General features: G+C 36.9%; 1 protein-coding gene across 26 annotated transcripts in view; it reads left to right on the top strand.

The window, feature by feature from the left end:
- TRIP12 (thyroid hormone receptor interactor 12) overlaps window positions 1–16,773 on the top strand; it is a 147,556-nt gene that overhangs the window by 115,689 nt on the left and 15,094 nt on the right. For 18 of the 26 annotated variants that reach the window (XM_072796562.1, XM_072796576.1, XM_072796563.1 and 15 more), the window contains 13 exons: window positions 1,592–1,692; window positions 1,899–2,073; window positions 3,296–3,437; window positions 4,513–4,704; window positions 5,978–6,129; window positions 7,604–7,776; window positions 8,160–8,233; window positions 8,315–8,514; window positions 9,326–9,453; window positions 10,733–10,884; window positions 11,531–11,673; window positions 12,766–12,922; window positions 14,568–14,666. In XM_072796562.1, the coding sequence (XP_072652663.1) occupies window positions 1,592–1,692; window positions 1,899–2,073; window positions 3,296–3,437; window positions 4,513–4,704; window positions 5,978–6,129; window positions 7,604–7,776; window positions 8,160–8,233; window positions 8,315–8,514; window positions 9,326–9,453; window positions 10,733–10,884; window positions 11,531–11,673; window positions 12,766–12,922; window positions 14,568–14,666 (1,888 nt within the window). The remainder of the gene's footprint in view (window positions 1–1,591; window positions 1,693–1,898; window positions 2,074–3,295; window positions 3,438–4,512; window positions 4,705–5,977; window positions 6,130–7,603; window positions 7,777–8,159; window positions 8,234–8,314; window positions 8,515–9,325; window positions 9,454–10,732; window positions 10,885–11,530; window positions 11,674–12,765; window positions 12,923–14,567; window positions 14,667–16,773) is intronic. The other 8 variants (XM_072796578.1, XM_072796581.1, XM_072796579.1 and 5 more) reach the window with 2 other exon arrangements.

Raw genomic sequence — 16,773 nt, 5'->3', positions numbered from 1 at the left:
TCTCTGCTTACTTCCTCTCTGGCCTCACTCCTTTGCCCTGGCTGCTGTGGTAACTTACGTTACTGTGGGGTTTCACTGTCTTAACACAGGCATGGTGCCCGAAACATCAGGTGCTTGGTGAAATGTGATGCAACTCAGACAAATGCAGTATTTCTGAGCCACTTAACGGGATTAGACTTGATTTTAGGTTTTAACTTTTGAAAATTCTAAGGAAGAAAAGGAAAAAAACCTTTAAGTATTTTTAAGTGGTTTCATTCCTTTCTAATATGATTTCAAATAAAGAAAGGTTAGTTTACATTTATAAAGGGGGAATCGTTCAATCATGTCTGAAAGTTCATTTTTCCAGGGAGCCTGGGTGACTCATTTGTTCAGGCATCCAACTCTTGGTTTTGGCTGAGGTCATGAGCTCAAGCCCCGTGTTCGGCTCCATGCTCAGCACAGAATCAGGTTGAAGATTCTCTCTCTCTCTCTCCCCTGCCCCCCACCTGTGTTCTCCTTAAAATAAACAAATCTTTAAAATAAATTTCACTTTTCCTGATTGTGAAGTGTATTCAAATACATGTAGTGTTTTTAATAGACGTATTAAATGTTGGAAAACCTTTAAAATGTTTTTTGGGTTTTCTAATTTTATTTGACTTGCAGACCAACTGAACCAGAACTTAAAAAAAAAGTTTATTTATTTTAGAGAGAGTGTGCTAGCTTGGTGCAGAGTGGGGACAGGGAGAAGCAGAGGAAGAGGGGGAGAGAAACTCAGGCAAACTCCATACTGAGCATGGAACCCAACTTGAGGCTTGAGATCATGACCTGGGCCGAAACCAAGAGTCAGACACTCAACTGACTCTACTGGTCATGTATCCAGAATGTCTTTTCCATCTTCTCCATCTTATGTAGTTTTGTTATTCTACGAATCTGTTGATATTTCAAACTATTCCTACTGTTGTTAAGAATGGTGAAAATAAGACACCGAGTCTATGTATATTCTATTTCAGATATTCTAATTCAAAATAGTTTATTAATACTGTGACTTGACAGAGTAGTTTATGGGTTATTTTGTGCTTAAAAAAATGACTTAACTCTAAGTGCGTTCATTTAGGATGTTGTAATTGCATACCATGAAAGTACTTTGGAGTAGTATCGAAAGTATTTTGATAATATTATTACTCAATTTTAGTTTTTGTCATTTAAGTTAGGGAATAAATATGGTAATCAGATTTAATATTCTTTTCTAGTTTGATAGCACAGTTCTTTTTATTTTTTTATTTTATTATTTTTTTTGCACAGTTCTTTTTAATATTGCTTCTTTGCATTGTGAATTTGTTTTAGGTACTTTTCTGTATGTATACAGAGTTTATAATTTTACTTTTAGTTCAGTGTAGTCAAACAGCTGCTTTTTGAAGTAATCCTTTTCTATGTCTCTAGATCTTTAGAACATGACTAGTATAGAGTCTGCATCAAATAACCACAAACTAAGAATACTCTGTTATGGCAATATTTTACACCTTGTTTCTGCCATTTTAGCTTGCTTTTCAATGAGCCATGATAATAAATCATGGTAATTGCTAAACTTATCCCATGTTTTCTCATGTGCTAGTCGATTAAGTGATGTTCTAAAGAGAAAACGGCTGCCAAAACGAGGGCCAAGAAGGCCAAAGTATTCACCTCCAAGAGATGATGACAAAGTAGACAATCAAGGTAATTGCTCTGGTGATTCTGGGGGGGGCCGAGGGAAACTAAAGGCATGTACTTATCAAGCTGCTGACAGCTTTACACACACCTGGGTTTCCTGAATACTAAGTGTTTTTAGTTTCAGCAACTTCACCTACTAAGAACAGTAATTGTAAAATGTAGTTTTCATTGCACAAAAATGATTTAACTGTCATTCCCGTTTCTTTTCATAGCTAAAAGCCCTACCACTACTCAGTCACCTAAATCTTCTTTCCTGGCAAGCTTGAATCCAAAAACGTGGGGAAGGTTAAGCGCACAGTCCAACAGCAACAACATCGAACCAGCACGAACTGCGGGAGTCAGTGGTCTTGCCAGGGCCGCCTCCAAGGACACCATATCCAATAACAGGTGAAGTGAGGGAATTCTCTAATACTTCTGTTCTCGGATTTGCAAAAGTTAACATTATTGCAGTCAGTATGTTTGTTGTGTAGAGATGAAACATGGATACATTCCATTTATGCTCAGAAGTGGCATTGCTTGAGGGCAGAGCAGATTCTGTTTTTGAACTCTGTGCGTGGTTTTGTCTGAAAGTCTGGTCTTACATCTTTTTTTTTTTTTTTTTTTAATATTTTATTTATTCACGAGATACACAGAGGCAGAGACATAGGCAAGGGACAAGCAGGCTCCCTCCATTTCAACATTTATGTTTGCATTAACATATGTTCAAAACCAAATAGATTATGCTGCCCTATGGAACCTGGCAGTTGTTCTAGAGGAGGGCAAGCTGACATATTTTCTGCGTGTACACATGCACACAGACACACACCCACTTTATGAAATACCCTTTCTTCCTCTACCCTTGACAGTGGAACTTAAGGATCCTAGAGTAGAGGCTTCTTTGTTGATCTTAAGAAATTTGGAACTGTACAGGTAAACTTTTTCACACACCAGTTTGTTCCTTTAAAATATTATTTCTTTAAAGTCCTTCTGAGTTGCTTAGGTTAGTTTTTTCACTCTTGATGTAACACACCAATAAGGATTACTACTTCTGCAAATAAGAAAGTTTTAAAAATCAAATGGTACTGGGTAAAGAAACAGGCTTTTTTTTTTTCTGAATTTTGGTTAATAAAAAGTAATTTATCAACTTTATGTCTAAAGGCATCAGAATTTGTAATTTAAATAGCCAGGTCTCAGTTAATCGTGCATCTAACAGGTGTGTGTTTCTGGTCTGTACTTCTTTATTTCAGCTCTCCAAGGAACACAGTAAAGGACAAAGCAGATATGTCTGTACCTAATGAAGCAGCCATGTAAAGTTACTTTCAGGCAAATACTTAGGAAGGAAACTGTTACATGGTAGAGTTCCAAGAAATCAGAACTTTTTGTATATTCTCTACGTAATGATATGAAATATATTTTAAGTAGCTGTGCAATTCTCTAGTACACCTTAGCCCATTTTCAAAATGACAGTTTGGTTAATCTGAATTTATTAATCTATAAACATAGATTGTCATTGATGACAGATGGTTTTAAATATAGCAGCTGTTTGCCTTTGTGGAATTATGATTGAAATACATCTTTTCTGTGAAATACACAGAGACTAATTTTAAAATCTTGTTTTTCCTTCTTGCAGAGAAAAAATTAAAGGTTGGATTAAGGAACAGGCGCATAAATTTGTAGAGCGTTATTTCAGTTCTGAGAACATGGATGGAAGCAACCCTGCACTGAATGTCCTTCAGAGACTTTGTGCTGCAACTGAACAACTCAACCTCCAGGTACCACATTGGGTGTACATTGTTGGTCCTTTGTGGTCTCTTCCAGCATCTCTTCTGTCTTGCCATTCTTCCCTTGATGACTCTGGCTTCCCATGGATTTTGCTGTCCCAGATCAACTTTTTCACTAGACATGTATCTTTAGCACTGCACATTTCTGTACCTTGTCCCTTAGCTTTCATGCTTTATTATTTTATCATTAATTGGACTAGGAATCTCATCTTTAACTTTTTACCCTATTTCTTTCTTTTTTAAAGAGTTTATTTAGAGAGCACACATGTTTTTTGGGGAAGGAGGTGGACAGGGGCAGAGGAAGAGAGGATCTCAAGCTGACTCCACTCTGAGCGCAAAGCCTGACACAAGGCTTGATCTCACAACTCTGAGATCATGATCTGAGCCAAAATCACGAATCAGACAGATGCTCAACTGACTGAGCCAGCCAGGCAACCTGTCATCCCATATTTCATGGGGAAAAAACTTGAGAAATGTCCCTCAAGTACATCTCAACTATGGGTTTAGAGTTGATAGGATTCCCCCCTTAAACCTTCGCCATGTATGTCTGATAGTACTTGGAGGAGATTGAATAAGCCTTTTATATTTCATCTGATTCTAAGCCTTTTTACATTTTTAATGCCCTTTTGAGCAATTAGAGGGGTACATGTTTTCCAAGAAATTGTCCATTTCATCCAGGTTTTAAATGTATTAATTTAAAGCCACATTTGATATTCTTGTTTTATCCTTTCATTCTGGTATTCTAGCTCTTTACCCCTCAATTTGTATTCTCATTCTTTGTCGTCTTTATTTATTTACTGTTGGTTGAATGTGAGAGTTCTTTTTTATGTTAGCGGTATGCAAGCTGTTTTTCTTCCATGAAATACTAACATTTTGTGATTATATATGTAAGATCATAGTTTCCAAGGATCCACCAAGAATGCATCACTCCCTCCGCCTTCTCTTCATTTTCTTTTGTTTTGTTTTAAAGATGTTCAAAATGTATTCTTTTTTGAGGAAATGTGAACTCCACATTTAGTTAGGACTGTTTAAATCAATGTGGAAAAACCGTTCCCAACTCTTTCAGGTGGATGGTGGAGCTGAGTGCCTTGTAGAAATCCGTAGCATAGTCTCAGAGTCTGATGTTTCATCATTTGAAATCCAACATAGTGGATTTGTGAAGCAGCTGTTACTTTATTTGACATCTAAAAGTGAAAAGGATGCTGTGAGCCGAGAGATCAGATTAAAGAGATTCCTTCACGTATTTTTTTCTTCACCAGTAAGTTACTTCATAATGCTCCTATATCACCTTAAAGAAATCATTGGTCACTGATGTGTGTATTTTCATCACAGTAATTTCAATTAGATGCTAGTCAGGATACTTCAGATTTCTAGCTTGTGATACAGTTGGATTCCTTGGTGTTTTTTATTTGTTGTTGTTTTAATATCAAGTATATTAGTAAAGCAATGGAATGGTGATTTAATGGCACAGGTGCCACAGTTTCCATGGTTAGCGTGTCTTGAGTCTTTTCTCTTTAAGACCAGCCATTAATAGCCTTTCACTTGTGAATGTATTTTATTCTCAGTATTTGTTTTTAAATATGTTGTAGTTCACAATATGTACGTATAGGGAGATATGGTAAACATAGCTATAGGTATAAAATAGCATGGGTATATACTTCTCCATTTTGCATATAAAATACAGCATTAACAGTTCTATTTGAGAGTACTCAATCACCATTTATACTCTGGATTGGAACACCAGAAGGCTCAGAGACTCCCCTTCCTTCAGCCTCAGTGGGTGAGAGCAAGAATGTAACTACTCTTGGATATTAGTGACTTTACATCATTCTACTTGTTACAAAACTACTTGAGAGAAGGCATACTCAGGATCCTCTGTGTAGTAAGGCTAAGGCTGATTCTTCTGCATGCTAGTGAAACCTTTCGCCTGGCCTTTCAGGTTTGTAGGTATTTGAGCACTTCTTTCATTGTTTTAACTTGGCTACCTAAAGCAGATTTGATATTTGTTTGCAGTGCATGAAATGTGCAGCAATACTGGATATAGTTTTATACCATGTTTAGGACTCTGTACAGGTCTGTAATCTCTTAACTGAAACTCCTTGGGGCAATAGGTTTCAAAAGTTCTATAATACAGTACATATATATTACCTGATATTCCCAGTGGATTCTAAGTAGCACTCTATACTCGTTAAATATTTTTGCAGCAAAGCATATGAATATTTCTGCTCAGGAAAGATACAGACTGCAGATGGCCTCAGGTCTCTTGGAGTCAGGTCTCACCACTAAATATGTTGTGTTTTCAAGCCTTTTAGATTGAGGAATTCCGAATAAGGGATTGTGGACCTCTACAAAGAGTCTCTCTCTGAAGTAATTTATATGGAAATAATAATTCCAACCAAATCTATCAAAAAAGATAAAAGAGAATAGATGAATGGCTCTCTTTTGTAAAATTGCCTGTTAAATTTTCTTGTTGAGGAGTGTTCCATTTTCAATAGGCCTTGCTTAACCTGTTGGTTTATTTATAACTTTAGCTTCCTGGAGAAGAGCCCATTGGAAGAGTAGAACCAGTGGGTAATGCGCCTTTGTTGGCATTAGTTCACAAGATGAACAACTGCCTCAGCCAGATGGAACAGTTTCCAGTCAAAGTACATGACTTCCCCAGTGGGAACGGGACAGGAGGCAGGTAAGGATCCCTGCCTGGGCGTGCCCTTGCCATTGGAGTGTGGGGATAATTTTATTGATGTAGAGTGGCAAGAGGTCTAGTAACCTCTTCATCTGCCCAAAGACCATTTGGTCATGATGACTGAAGAAAAGGACTTTTTATTTTTAAAAGCACTCCCCATGTTCTGAACTTAATGTTCTGGAAATACCTATCCCAGCGGCTATGTTGGCAACCTGTGATAGACCTTAGTGTTCCTAAAACTGATAAATTTTAATGTCTATTTCTTCTCTCCGTGAATTTTGTTGATCTGGATAATAAAATTGCGTTCTGTGCAATACTGTGATTTTTCTATGTGATGTAAGTGGTTCTACCTTTGAAGGGTTTTAACAAATAAGTGTTGAATATGAACTTTTCTTGTTTCATTAAAACTTTGTATATTTTCCGTAATATCACAGTTTTACCGAACTTAAGCCTTATGGAAAGAATTCACTGTAATAGTTTATTATTGTATTTTACTTGATGTTACAAGGTTTCTGGAAAATTACGACTAGGAGCCTATAAAAACAAGAAATTAGTTTGGTTTTAAAATACACAATATGATGTTTTGAAAACATTTTATTAAAACAATATGCATTTTTGGACAGATAAAGAGATCTATGTGGGCTAGAGTTTTTTCTGCCTTTGAAAATTAATATGGAATGTGGTTTTCAATTTTGATCATTATACTGTCCTGGAATATTTTTTGAAATATTGGGGCCATTTTCATCTATGCCTGAGAAAACAATGAGGTTTTTCATTTTTACCCAGATTTGTATAAAATAATGTAGGTTTACATATATCTATATCCTGTCTAATGGAATATTTCTTTCCCATACCCCTATTTGCATGCCTTATGGAGTCTTACAGATAACTGCTTTTTAAGCTTGTCTGTGTGTGTCTTAACTGTTGTCAGCCCTTTACAGAAATGAGCAATTAAATATTACCAGGTTTAGACTGGCTTCATTCAAAAGAATATAGCAAAGTAAATTTTATTTTATTTTTTTTTTAGCAAAGTAAATTTTAAACGTTTGTTTTTAAAGTAATTCTATAGCAGAGATGTTTGAACGCAAAAAACAGGGCTTTTCCCTTTGTTTTTAAAGCCATAGAATTCAGTTAGGCAATGGCAAAATACTGTATAAGTAAGCATGCTCAAATGGTTGAGGAACTTTTATTCTGGAGAAATAGTTAAATCTCGGTGGTCAAGGATTTCTGCTCACAGGGATTTCTCATGACAGAGATCAAATGATGATTTAATGTTTACATATGCATGCATGCACACCCTTTTTATTTCTTTATAACAACTTTCGCTAACTCAAATTGCTGGCTTTTTACATAACTGGTAAGTGCTTATTTTTTGCCTTTATAAAATGCAATTTGTAGTGTCTAGCTTTGGTTTGAATTAATTATGTTGATTTTGAAAATAATAGAATAACTTTTTTTCACAAATTATCTTGAGCTTTTCTCTCAACAGAGGATCACAGGCTTTAAAATTTTTCAACACACACCAGTTAAAATGCCAGTTACAAAGACATCCAGACTGTGCAAATGTGAAGCAGTGGAAGGGCGGGCCGGTCAAGATTGATCCCCTGGCTTTGGTACAAGCTATTGAGAGATACCTTGTAGTTAGAGGTACTTTCCTTGTCTATGTGTTTATACATACATTTGGGCTGGGAATATTAGGGAATGTACAAATATTTCCCTGTTTATTGCTGCGCCTGTTAAAACTAGCATCAGGAACTTATGTTTCCATCATTAATTTTATATATATAGCATGTGGAAATACGACAACCTTCCAAGGGATTGGTGGCATACTTCAGTGACAAGTTAAATTATCTTGTTGGAACGTAATGTAGTAGAAATGGCATTTTCTATGTGACAATTTTCTTAGCTCTTTCTGGTACATTGGTCAAAGTGTAATACACACTTTTTTCTAAGAGTATGTTAGTGTAACCAGTATATATGAGCTTTTGTGACATACAATTGCTAGCTTAACAGCCTTTTTTGGTCCTCAGGGTATGGAAGAGTAAGAGAAGATGATGAAGACAGTGATGATGATGGCTCTGATGAGGAAATAGACGAGTCTCTGGTAAGGTGCTATTCTCACCATGTTGTAATGCACACAGTCGAGCGCCTGGAGCTTAAATGTATTTTCTTTTGCTTCATTTAGGCCGCTCAGTTCTTAAATTCCGGAAACGTAAGGCACAGGCTACAGTTTTATATTGGAGAACATTTGCTACCATATAACATGACTGTATATCAGGCAGTCCGGCAGTTCAGTATACAAGCTGAGGATGAGCGGGAGTCCACAGATGATGAGAGCAACCCTCTGGGAAGAGCTGGTATTTGGACAAAGACTCATACAATATGGCAAGTCTGAAAATGACTTCATTTGCTTTTTCATCTACTTTGATATATTATTTCTGTGTTTTGGAATTCATATTAATGGCTGGGTTACATAAGGAGAGGGAACCCAAATCTTACATGTTATTATTAAAAGCTGCTTTAAATATTTTATCTGTGTGTACGTAAATGCATGCATGTGCACACATGTGTATGTGTGTATTTGCCTTATGTCTCCTAGAAATTATGTATTCATGGGCAATAATCATAGTTCACATCAGCTTTTTAGATTTGTTTTAGGTATTTAAATAAGACAAAAACATCTCTATGAGATTATGTTCCTTTTGAGTAATAAGAAGCTTGTCATCTCCGAATCCTCAGAGTCATTTGAGTGTAGCTTTCTGCATTGTTTATGAATGTCTGCTGCTTATTTTTAAAGAGAACAATTCTTCAGGATGCCTGGGTGGCTCAGTTGGTTAAGTGGCCAACTCTTGATCTCAGCTCAGGTCTTGATTTCAGGTTTGTGAATTCAAGCCCTGTGTTGGGCTCCACTTAACAAAATAAAAATAAATAAATTGAGCCATTCTTCTCTGAACTACCCCTGGAGTTCCTCAGGTGGCCCCTCCTGGGATGGTGGACTCTGTGTGGTCTCTTCCTGGAAGCAGTGCTATTGGTAATTTTCTAAATACAAGAAACAGGATAGATCTCAGAGTTCTTCTTTTAACTCTGGTGTCTGTAGGTCACACTTTCAGCCCCTGTAGAATAGTTTTTAGGCCCCTATCGAATAGTTTTTATTTTTAAATCTACATTTAGTTTACATACTCTCCCATCAATTTAGGTACAAACCTGTGAGAGAGGATGAAGAAAGTAATAAAGATTGTGTTGGTGGTAAAAGAGGAAGAGCCCAAACGGCTCCAACAAAAACATCCCCTAGAAATGCAAAAAAGCACGATGAGTTATGGCATGGTAAGTTGATACGGGAGGGGAAAACAACTTGCCGTGCATGGAAATTTTAAAGGAATGATTTATATGCAGCAGTGAAGTCCTTGAATATAATTTAGAAACAATGAAATTACCATGAATGAAAAGTTAAGTACCTGGAAAATTAAATTTGGGAAGAAACTTGGGAAAAACTTAACACTCTTCCCATGAAAAACTTATGTTTCAATGAAGGCTAAAACAAATTTCATTAGTAGAGCACGTTTACTAAAGAAGAGACTGATCATGGTCAGGGGGGCCCTTCATTTTTGTCATTTATTAAAATCTAACAATTACAAAAGGAATGAACAGTTTTTCCAGGGAACAAGAATGACTACACAATGGAGTGGCACCTCCCAGTTGTTCTCTTTCGTAGTTTTTCTTCCAGTCCACGTGTGCTTGTTTGCTCCCCTTCTTTTTTATGTGATGGTACCAATGCCTTAGCATTTGGCTCTGGGTCATTCCATGGAACCTCCTTTCCAGAAGTTCCAAACAAACGGCGTCAATTGCTGAGATTTTTTATGGTCCACAGAAATAAGGACATTGTAACAGTGTTTTGTTTTGTTTTCCATAAAACGAAGTTCTATTATAAACAGTTTTTATTTTGAGATTTTTGTTTCTATGTTTTGATGTTAAAAATTGCCCTTTATGTAGTGATAGTGATAGGATTTTTAATTCCTTTGCTGAGTTAAAGTAAATGACAACAGTTTCAGCCCCTGACCCCCTGCCCACCCCTGCCTAAGCTATTATTTAGTAAAGTCTACAAAGAGAAGAATCCTAGATCCCCTTGGAAACCATGAGTATGTCCTATCCTAAGCCTTGGATTAAGGAACCAAATCTCTTATCAGAGTCACAGTTGAGAATATTTGTCTATTTTACATGCCCATTTTAAGCTGGATATAAAAATTAAAAATCTGGGAAATTTATATAGAACTGTGAACTTAAATTTAAACATTTTTTCTTTATTCTTCTCTGGCCATTTTATTGTTAGCCATTGCTCCTGTTGAAAATAAGAAATGCAAAGGATCCGGTTTTTCTCCCTTATGGTTTGTTTGGATATGGGAGGAAAGCAAAATTTTCATAAGCCTGTCTGGTTTATGTATAAGGTAAAAGGAAAGAATGTTCGTTATCCGTGTTCTAATAGGAGGCCAAACATTAGATCTTTACAACTTGCGGTCACTATTTTAGGGGTGATAAGATTAACCAGCCCACTGGCATAGGTTTTCTAACTTGGATCAAAACTTAGCTCTGATCTCTTGCACTCTAGATGGAGTATGCCCATCAGTATCCAATCCTTTAGAAGTTTACCTCATCTCCTCGCCACCTGAGAATATAACTTTTGAAGACCCGTCCTTAGATGTGATTCTTCTTCTAAGAGTTTTACATGCCATCAGCCGATACTGGTATTACTTGTATGATGTGAGTAATGTGGTCCACTCATGGAGTTACCCATTGGGTGTTGCACATGCATGTTATTACCCTTAGTATTACCTACATATAAATCATTACCCCTAGTATAGTGGTTGATGAATTCTTGTACTAGAAACAGAAATGATGTTGCAGTTAAATGCAGGCATCATAGCCCAGTGAAATACAGCATCCTCATCAGTAGGAGCTCCTCCGCCACTTTCCTTTGCCAGCCTACAGTCTTGGATCAGTGTTCTTCCTGGCTGCACAACATGAAGAACAAATGTGAATTTATAGTTAAAATTCTTCCAGTACATTTAAGGGGAAGTTCGTTTGTCTAAGATAAAATATGAAGTAAAAAGTCAAGTGAAAGTTGAATGCTACTTTTGATATTTATATAATATAGAGAAGGATGATGGAATTGGCCTTGCACAAAACAGCTGCCCCATCAGTGATTGGATCAGTACTAGTGGCCTGCAGGGGTTGTGGTAGAGCTGTACCTTGTAGAAATTGTCATTTGGATTGGGGGCACTTGAGTGAGAAGCTGTATCGTATGTTGGGAATCACTCTGCATACATATTTGGAGATAAGGAGTTAGTGAATATAATCCTAATGTTTTACTACATGTAGATCTTTTTTTTTTTTTAACATTTTACAGAATGCAATGTGCAAGGAGATTATTCCAACTAGTGAATTTATTAACAGTAAGTTGACAGCAAAAGCAAATAGGCAGCTTCAAGATCCTTTAGTAATCATGACAGGAAATATCCCAACGTGGCTTACTGAACTAGGAAAAACCTGGTAAGATGATCATTTCTGAACTGGTGGCTTTGGGAGTATGTTATTCTCATGTTGGTCTTTACATATTTTATTACAAAAACATAGTCTTTAGTGAACCTATTTAAATGTGTTTAAGTAACATTATCATATTTGATATCACCTTGCTTAATACTTAGTCTGTCTATCCAGAGGAGGCTAGCTGGGGCTGATAAAAGATTTCCGTGTGTGTGCATGTGTGTATGAAATAGGAAGGTATACAAGGATATTTGATGAGAGTATAATACTCTTGTCTTCATAAATTTGGACTCAAAAGGTAGAGTTGGTTGATTTTCTGAGCCTGTTTGGGTCCAAACTTAACATTCTCAGAGACCATAGGACTGTGCTGATCAATATGGTAGTTAGTAGCCACATATATCTGTTTACATTTACATCAATGAAAACTAGGTAAATTAGACATTAGTTTTTAGTCACATTAGCCACATCCTTATGTGGCTACTCACAGGAGACAAAACAGAATATTGGCATTATTACAGAAAGTGCTTTTAGCATCTCTTGTCAAGAACTTCCAAAATCCTACATCAAAATCCAAAATCCATCATCGGAGGTAGTAGGACCTATGTTACTGTAGTGTTCATTCTTTGGAAAACAGCATGGCCGTTTGGCAGGTTTGAGTGACTTAGGAATGCCAAAGCTGGGAGGAAAATCATAAAGTAGTAAAGCCATCATTATTTATGTCTATGTGGTACAGGAATGTGTTGGCAGTGTCGTGAATTGTATTTTAAAAGTAGGATTTGCTAGTCATGTTACACTTCCTGTAGGTCTTTGGGTAGATTAAAGAAGATCTTAAATAGACCTGGTTTAAAGTCTAGGATTTTAATAGTTGGATTTCATATTTCACAGCAAAAACTACTTAATGCTTTTTTACTTAATCACTTAGAAATTTAATGCTAGAATGATGACCATTCTTCAAAATTAGTTTGCCTAGACTGTTTTTATTGGTTTTATTGGTTATATTTTTAATTGCTATTCTTTCATAGCAAGAACGGTTTCTAATGTAGGGGTTTATATGGTTTAGATTCTAATTCAGATAATCTATGTCACATCTTTTTGCAGCCCATTTTTCTTCCCTTTTGATACCCGGCAAATGCTTTTTTACGTAACTGCATTTGATCGGGACCGAGCAATGCAAAGATTACTTGATACCAACCCAGAAATCAACCAGTCGGATTCTCAAGATAGCAGAGTTGCACCTAGATTGGATAGAAAAAAAGTAAGTTTCTCCCCCCAAATATTTAAAGATAAATCTCACTGAGTTTTCAACTAGGAACTAGTTGATGTGGTGCATGGGAGCAGGGCCTGGTGGTGCAGAGCTATAACTCAGTCCCAGGTATCTCTCATCTGGAGTAGCCATGGCTTCCTCTCAAGCTCTTGGAACCAGGATCTGTGTGATTCTTCTTCATCCTCACTTAAGAGTCCCTTTTTCCTAGTTCTGAAATAATTTCTACAGTTCTTTTATCAGTTGCCATAATGCTCATGCCAAGAAAGAGTCTTTACCTTCTCTCACCAAAGCTGTGTTTTCTTTTTAAATTAGGAACTCACTCTATAGTCTCCCTTATGCAGTGTAGGTAGCATTAACCAGATTCACTTTCTTCCTTCTCAAATCACTCCCATCAGAGATGAGCGAAACAAGATTCTGAATGAAATTCTTGGCTTGAGCCTCGTCACCCCCTGTGTTGCTGATGTCATCTTCCTGGGCTTCTCACCTTGGCACCATGTTGAGAGCTGTGACTGTACCTCTCTTGAGCCATTTCGGCAGGGACCCTGTCCTACATTTCTGACCTAGCACCCTTTTTTACTTAATGACATCTCTGTTTGTCTTCCTCTTTTGTGCCGAGGATTCTTACCTAAGGCTGTCTTTCCAAGACCAGTGTGAACCATTATTAATGACACTAAAATAGAGATTAGAAGGAATGAAGAGCATGGTAAAATATACGTGTATACTTTTTGTTTTGCAGAGCCTTGCTATTTCTATCTTTATTTGTAGTGTTAGGAATGTGTCACCAGTGGTGTTGGCAGAATTTGGAAAAATGGCAGTACCCGTCTTGTCCCCATGAATCTTATTTGTAGATGTTTGTAGTTGTGCTTGTAGGATCCCTGCAGGTTGGAGCCAGGGTCTTTCAGCTCACCTGTCTCACCTGCCACCTCCATATCCATCTCTCCATTATGTATCTGTAAACATGCCCAGGGAGATTCCATGCAGCTGTAGCCCTGACTTGCATTGATGTCTGGCAAGGGTATAGATAGATAGCCTTTCTTCTCCACCCTGTGAATCCACCCTGTGAATTTTCTGAACCTGCCATGGGCTCAAGATAATACTCAGGCTTAACACTTAGCTTTGCTGCCCATGTTTGTAGCAATGCAGCTACTTCTTTCTTACCTTAACCTTTTCTGAGGCATGGTTTTAAAGGAACCGTCTTGGGGCACCTGACTGTCTCAGTCGGCTCAGTGCCTGTTGGCTGGGGTCATGATCTCAGGTTGTGGGATCAAGCCCCAAGTTAGGCTCCATGCCGGGCGTGGAACTTGCTTGAGATTCTCTCTCCTTCCCCTCCCTGCACTAGATTGCACAGGTTCACGTGTCTCTTCTCTTCTCTTCTCTTCTCTTCTCTTCTCTTCTCTTCTCTTCTCTTCTCTTCTCTTCTCTTCTCTTCTCTCTCTTCTCTTCTCTTCTCTTCTCTTCTCGTGCTTTCTCTGTCTCACACAAATAAGTGAATCTTAAAAGGAATCTTTTAACATTTATTTATTTGCACTCTGGGAAAATGTCACCTATTTATTAAAGTGTAATGTGAGCATAGTTTCCTCATGTACTTTGTTTTTTGGTTTTGTTTTTTGTTTTTTTTGTTTTTGTTTTTTTTTAGCGTACTGTGAACAGAGAGGAGCTGCTGAAACAAGCGGAGTCTGTAATGCAGGATCTCGGTAGCTCACGGGCCATGTTAGAAATCCAGTATGAAAATGAGGTGAGCTTATGAGTGTGGACGGGTTTTGGCCTAATATGTACTTTCAATAAGACTTTGTTGGTCCTCTGAAACATTCAGAGACAATTGGGAAATTTATCTAGAAACTGGAGATTTGCTCTGTTTTGGATGATCTTGGAAAATCGAAGCTCTCCAGGTTCCAAAGCTAAAGTGTATAATAAAAGACAGGTGTTTTCCTTGTTTAAGAGCAAATGCTTGTAATTGTTAGGTTGATAAAGTAAAAGGATGTTTTAAGCATACCTTTCAAAATGTTTGAACTGCTTTTCAAAAGAAATCTCAGATAATAAACGCACACTTACAGCATTTACAATTCTAGTTGTATGAATGCGAATGTTTAAATGTATAGTTTGTAACCATTGCCACATCAAGATGGAGAAAAAAAAATCCCATCACCTCGGACTGTTAAACTACTTTGTGCCCTACCCCCACCCAGAGGCAGCCATTGGTCTATTTTCTGTCCTGTAGTTTTGTCTTTTTAAAATGATGTGCAGGGTGGAATAGTAGTAGAGTTTGTAGTCATTTGTGTTATTCTTCTCCCGCACTTAGCATAATGCTTTTGAGATGCATCCATGTTGTTGCCTGTATCAATTTGTTTCCATTTATCAGTAATAGTAAGAGTCTGTTGTATGGATATTTCAGGAAATGTTTCATCACCAAATGATGCACACTTTAGTTTCCAGTTTTGACACTTATGAATAATGCTGCTGTGAACCTTTGTGTACAAGTCTTTGTATAGATATGTGTTTATTTCTCTTAGGTAAATTCTTCAGGGATGAATTGCAAACTTATTTTTAGTAAGATATGTTTTGACTTTATGAAAAACACCAAACTGTTTCCCAAGTAGCTTTGCCATTTCCCATTCCCAGCAGTGATGAAGCATGTGAGTTTCCATTGGGTCCCATGCTCACCAACCCTTGGGTCTTTTTAATTTGGGGTTGGGGGTGGCTTAAAGTGGTATCTTACTATGTTGTATTTGCATTTTTCTGATGATTAATAATAGTTTCATTTCTATTTGTTTCACTGGCCATTCATATATCTTCTCTGGAGGAGTGTCTACTTTTCCAGTGTTGGGTTTTATGATTGAGTTCTTTTATTACTCTGGATACAAGGTCTCTTTGAGATGAGTGCAAACATTTTCTTCCACTCTGTGGTTTATCTTTCAGTTTCCTCATGAAATGTCTTTGGAAGAGCAGAAGTTTTTAATTTTGTTGAAGTCCAGTTATCAATTTTTATTTTTTGGTTTGTGCTTTTTTATCCCAGGAAATTCTCCCTCACCCTTGGTTTTCAGAGATTTTCTCCCATGTGTTTTTATAGTTTCAGCTCTCATACTTTGGTCTATGGTCCATTTTTAGTTAATTTTTAGATATAGTGTAAGAGGTTAAGGTTCTTTTTCTTTCTTCCTAAATATAGGCTATTTCTTTTATCCAGCACCCTTTGTTTGAAAAGGCATATACTTGTCCCATATTGAATGACCTTGGCACCTATTTGAAAACAGTCGATTATGAATATTTGGATCTATTCCTGGGTTTTGTGTTCTTTGCTACTCTATACTCATGATTACTAGATCTTTATAGTTAATTGTGAAGTCAGGTAATGAGTCCTCCAATTTTGCTTTACTTTGTCAGAGTTGTTGTGGTTATTCTCAGGCCCGGGTTTTCCATGTAAATTTTAGAATCAGCTTGTAAGTGTCCACAGAAGACCTCACTGGACATTGATTGGGATTGTGTTGAACTTTGATCAGTTTGAGAGAAAATTGACATGTGTTGTGTCTAGTCTTAGACTTCTTAAACATCATGTAGACTTCCATTTGTTTAGGTATTTTTATTTCTCTCAGTATCACTTCATTAAGTTAAATCTAGAGGTCTTTCATGCACATACTTTCTTAAATTTTTCCCTACATGTTTTGTGTTTTGTTATGATGTGTAAAATGATACTATACTTATATTCCAGTTGCTGTTATTTTGTAGAAATACAGGTGATTTTTGTATCTTGACCTTATTTTCTGTGATGTTCATAAATATTAGTTCTAATAACTTTTTAATAGATCATTTAAGATTATTGCAGAGCCCGGGTTTGAGAAACTTCTGTA

Source organism: Canis lupus, chromosome 24 (genome assembly GCF_048164855.1).
Source record: "Canis lupus baileyi chromosome 24, mCanLup2.hap1, whole genome shotgun sequence".
NCBI classification, from domain to species: domain Eukaryota; kingdom Metazoa; phylum Chordata; class Mammalia; order Carnivora; family Canidae; genus Canis; species Canis lupus.
Note: the sequence above shows the minus strand (reverse complement) of the source record. Positions and strands in the feature narration are given on the sequence as shown.